The 4916-nt window shown below is 48.3% G+C and overlaps 1 protein-coding gene across 1 annotated transcript; it reads left to right on the top strand.

The window, feature by feature from the left end:
- Nucleotides 1-358: 358 nt before the first annotated feature.
- LOC311426732 (prolactin-like) lies at nucleotides 359-4322 on the top strand (the record flags this gene model as incomplete). The annotated part of the gene is made up of 5 exons (XM_084503330.1): nucleotides 359-389; nucleotides 470-645; nucleotides 723-830; nucleotides 2131-2310; nucleotides 3949-4322. 5 exons carry the CDS (start codon nucleotides 359-361, stop codon nucleotides 4141-4143), a joined length of 690 nt encoding a protein of 229 aa, XP_084359456.1. The 3' UTR covers nucleotides 4144-4322.
- Nucleotides 4323-4916: the final 594 nt, after the last annotated feature.

Genomic DNA, 4916 nt, shown 5'->3' with positions numbered 1-4916 from the left:
ACCCCTGACAAGAGCCAGTTTTCCCCTGTCTCAGCCCTCACCTCACCCCCTCGGTGCCCTGACGGTGCGGATCCCAACCCCACCAGCAGGACCCCGTCCCCCCCTGCCCCCGCTCAGCCGTGAGGAGCCCGGGACCCCCCATTTCCGACGGCACCCGTGTGCTGCAGGGCCGGGGGCAGCCCGTGGGGGCGGGCAGCCGTCGGTGCCAGCCCTCGGTAGGCAGCCGGGGCCGCTCGGTGCGAGGGGAGGAGCCCCCCAGCAGCCCCCCGCCCCCGCCGCGCACACCCCACTCGCCCTATATAGGGGACGGGGGGCAGCGCCGCGCCGAAAGGCGCCGGACACGGGGATCCGCAGCGGTATGGCCCTCGCCAGGGCGGCGGGGCAGGCAGGTGAGGACGGGGACAGGGAATAGGGAATAGAGGCAGGGACGGGACCCCGACGGGACCTTGACGCCCCCCGCTCTCCGCAGGTCCCGGCGCGGCGCTGGCGCTGCTGTGGCTGCTGGTCCGTGCGGCGGCCCCGCCGGCCGTGTGCGCCCCGGGGGACAGCGGCTACCTCCGGCTCTCCGTGGCAGATCTCTTCGACAGGGTGATCCGGCACTCGGGCAGGATCCACAGCCTCTCCACGGCTCTCTGCGCCGAGCTGGTGGGTGCCGGGACGGCTTTTGGGAAGGTGGGAAGGAAGGGTATAGGGCTCTCTTCAGGGTTTCCTCCCCCCCGCAGGAAAACCGCTTTCCTGCCCGTGACAACGAGCTGGGGAAGCCCGCACGGAGGTGCCCCACGGCTGGGATGCTGACCCCCAACGGCAAAGAGTACGCCCAAAAAATCCCGGTAAGGACGGGCTGCGGTGGCGGGGCGGGAGGGGGAGGCCCCGAGGGGGGTCCCTCGGTCCCCTGTGTCCGTTCCCAGCCCCGGTTCCCCTGTCCCGTGTCCCCCCGGTCCCTTGTGTCCGTGTCCCCCTCTCATCCCGTCGGAGCCCCTGTCACCATGCGGCTGGGTGCTCGCCCCCCCGGGGCCGGCGGGGAACTGGCAACGAAGTTTGCAGCCCCTGGTGCTTCCCCGACACCTCGTCTTGAGGGGTCTGACCCCAAACAGGTGCCTGTCACCGCGGTCCCTGCCTCGTTGGGCTGTGAGCCGTGTGGTGTATCCGCATGGCTGCCTGCGGGAGCGCATCTTTGTGGGTCAGAAGAGAGGGACTTGAGACAAGCGACTGACAGGCAGACACCCCTTTGACATATATGTCTTAATTGTGGCTCTGTGAAATAGAAACTTAGTAAACTATGAGAGTGATATGTATTGGATTAATCAAACTGTAAAAAGCGATCAGGAGAAAGATGCCACAGTCACTATCTCTGAATCGGTAGGTATGGAGAAAGCAGCAAACTGTTCTAGGCATCATTCTTAGTTCAGAGAAAGTCAGGAAGTTTCCTTAGACAGAAAGTCTGGAAAGTCAGGGATACAACAGCAGGAGGGACTTTTGCCTCTAGGAGGAGACAGAGGGAGAGGAATGTCAGCGTCTGGCTCTGTGCTGAGGTGAGGAGCTAACCCCAGACGTTCAGCAGCTCACCCTGAAGGGCAATGGGAAATGAGGTGCTGCCTGGTTTAGGAAGCCTGAAGCATTCAACCTCGCTTCTGAGGTGAGGCTGCAAGGGTCGGACGGCCATCTAGCTCCTGTTAGACAGGCAACTGTCCTGAGCACCAGGCCCTTTTCTTGGAAGCATGTCAGCAGTGAACCTTGAAGTGACCCATGTGAAGTGTGAGGCAACAGCTACACTCCCATACCAGCCACACGAAATGTCTGGATGAGGCCTCTTGGGGTCTTGAGACATCCAGGAGTTCCTGAAACGTTCTCAGTCCCAGGTAACTTGGGCAGTGCGCCACCATTTTGCTAATGCTGTGCTCCAGAGCACATGGGTCTAAAAAAGCTGAAAAGAAGACAAACAGAACTTTTGTGTTTCTTATATCTATGCAAATAACCAGAGACAGAGTAGCCCCTTACGTGCAGAATATTTCCAAACTACAGAGTTAAGCACATAACTCTTAACCCTGCAGAGATTTCACTGTGAGCCTGTCTGCATTCAGATCAGCTGCTGCAAACTAAGAGAAATTCTTTATTGTTTCACCTTGCAAGAGAGAAGAACTAACTTATGTGATACTGAAACTTTTGCACGCCTGGAAAGAACCACTTTCCCACTTTAACCAGCACATGGAGCACCATCAAGAGTTACCTGATGACAGCCTTAGCAAAGCTAAGCAGATCAGCAAGATGGTTCATGAGCTGGAGACTGGGATTGAGAAAGTTACAGAAAAGGTAAGGTTTCCAATGGAACTTTTTTTCATACCAGGTATGTTGCACAAGTGATTTAAGGGGCTTCTGTTCAAATTGCATGAGCCCTCTTCATTGCCTCATGTTCCCTGAGTGATCACAAAATGCCATACTAATGAAACAGGTGGACTTTGTTATATAGATCCTGCAATTTTTCAGCCAAAGGATGTGACTTCGTTCATGCAGTGACAGGTACGTAGATGACATAATAAACATTCAAATATGTAGAAAAGAATAGAACTACTGACAGCTTCAAATATGAGCTAGTAATGCCTTTACTTTTCTAGGAGAGTAAAGGAGGTGTGGGCGGACCGCCACAAATAGTTAGATTATTGTTTTCAGGTTTATTCTGATTCACATTCTAACTAATTCAACTGTCACTGCAGTCTGCTGCAAAGAGCTCCTTCCCAAGGGAACAATTGCTAAGGCAGGTTCTGCAAGACAACAAGACAAGTTCTTCAAGACAACAATGACATAGGTTAACTCAGATGCCAGTCACAAAACCATTTTAAACTTCTATTCCAAATTCTGGTGACTAGGATGTGAATTATTGCATGTAATTTTTCATTAGTTCCATTTCAGTCTTCTCCGGACTAGCGAGAAGTCAAAATCTTTGTATTAAAATCTTTGCATTCATATCTAAAGTCATTTGGAGTCATTTAGGGTAGACAAATAAAGGTTATGTGTCCAATCTCTGAAATGGCTACACTTGTCAAGGTGCCTATTTAAACTAAAAAGCAAATAATAAACTAGCATCTTACATTCATAAGTCATCTGTTGTCTTTATGAGCACAGGTGGGGAGCATAAGTTTTAAAATGATAAAGAGCTCATCAGTATACTAGGAGGAATTGCACCCCACTCTATAATGCAGCCTTGATTAAGTTGACTAAGCAAGCCAACAAATTCGGAGCTAGGTACACACTTCTAGTATACTTGCCTGATTTTAATTTCCTAGAACAACTTTGGGCAAATTACTGAAAGGGAAGGCTCTGAAGTTTGGTGCAGTATGCCCTTTTTGACCTCTTATGGACCATGGACACACCACACTGTAGGCAGAATTTAAACAAATCAAGCAACTGACACAAAAGCACCCTAATATTTTGCAATTCTTTGATTTACTTTTTTTTTTTTTTTTTTTTTAAGACACTAATTCTAACCTTGGTTCTTATTGTGAAGGAAGGTACTACCTCTGAGAGGTGATAACAGTCACCATATTTCACCAGCTTAAACAGCACTGTCAAATGTTTACATCAGAAGCTTCCCCTGACAAACTAACTAAAATTAATGCCTACAAGTCTGGAGGCTGATTTGCTGCATTCCTTCAAGAGGAAACAACCAAGCAGTGGTTTCTACTTCAATTCAGATTCTGTAATTCTTATAGTCCTTGTGTTACTGGTGTATCAGATCATTTCAGGCTAGTCTTTTGGTGTGGGCACTTAGGAATAAACAGGCAGTGTTATTTCTCTGTTAGGAGCTTTACACCTATCTTCAATATATACCAGAAAAGGCAAGAGTAGAACACCCTAACATACTTGATACTTGGCTTAACTTGTGCACTAGTATTTTAAAGATTTGTTTATATGCAGCTGCTTCTTGTACTTCTTTTCCTGTTTCCAAAACAGATGCAGTCAATGGGCATCATCAGCAATTCCTTACATGGAATGGCATCATCTGAAGCTGCTGGCTTCTCCAGTACTAATGAAGCAAACATGATGAGCGACTCTGACTTTATTCACTGTTTCAAGAGAGACTCCAACAAAGTACAATGCTACTTAAAAATTCTGAAGTGTAGGATTATGCCAGAAAACAGTTGTTGAGTTGTGATCTCTTGGCAAGGAGTTTTCAGCATGTTGTTTACAAGGATGGGAAAATATAATTTATTTACAGTAATTTCACGAGGGAAGTGGTTTGGAAATTCTTTGGCAGCTACTTGAGTCTGTTAACCTATGCAGCTGGAATATTAAATAAAGCATCGTGTGTGATGTCGGTAAACACACCAGCTAAAACGGAGTACTCCAGCAGTAGCTGAAGCCATGTCTTTGACCCAGTTTAGACATATGCATGGTCACAAGTGAAAGTCAGTTTGTTAGGCCTTGGTACAAAGACATCTAAATATTCCAAGTTTCCATACAGACAGTAATGCTCAAGTCTGGTCTAAATTCCATTTCAGCGTGAGGGCTTAGTATGGCTGATGGAGCAGTGAACCTGTTTCCCATTGCATGTCCTGACCCAGTGCATGGATTTTACTGTAATAATGACAAACTCCACAGCGAGTAAAAATCTGAAAGCCATTAGAAATTTTGCGGTCATCACAATTTCCTATCAGTGGGGAAGTTGCTTACTGCTGTTCCTAGAACAAAACTTCTCAGCATTTGGACCCTAAATGAGGCATTTGAATAGGCATTTATAATCACTGTGGACTTATCTTTAACATTCCTGACTACTTCATCCCTGAATGCTCTTTTCTAGCCTCCTCTGATCTTGATGGTTGTTGACAGCTGCTGGAGCTCAGGCTGCCAAGAATGGAGATTAAAATGCTGATGATTGTTTCATACTGATGCTGGATTTGGTCTTGAGACACTCAGAGAAC

This window comes from Aythya ferina, assembly GCF_964211825.1.
Source record: "Aythya ferina genome assembly, chromosome: 1".
Lineage (NCBI taxonomy): Eukaryota > Metazoa > Chordata > Aves > Anseriformes > Anatidae > Aythya > Aythya ferina.
This window is presented reverse-complemented; position numbering and strand designations above follow the sequence as displayed.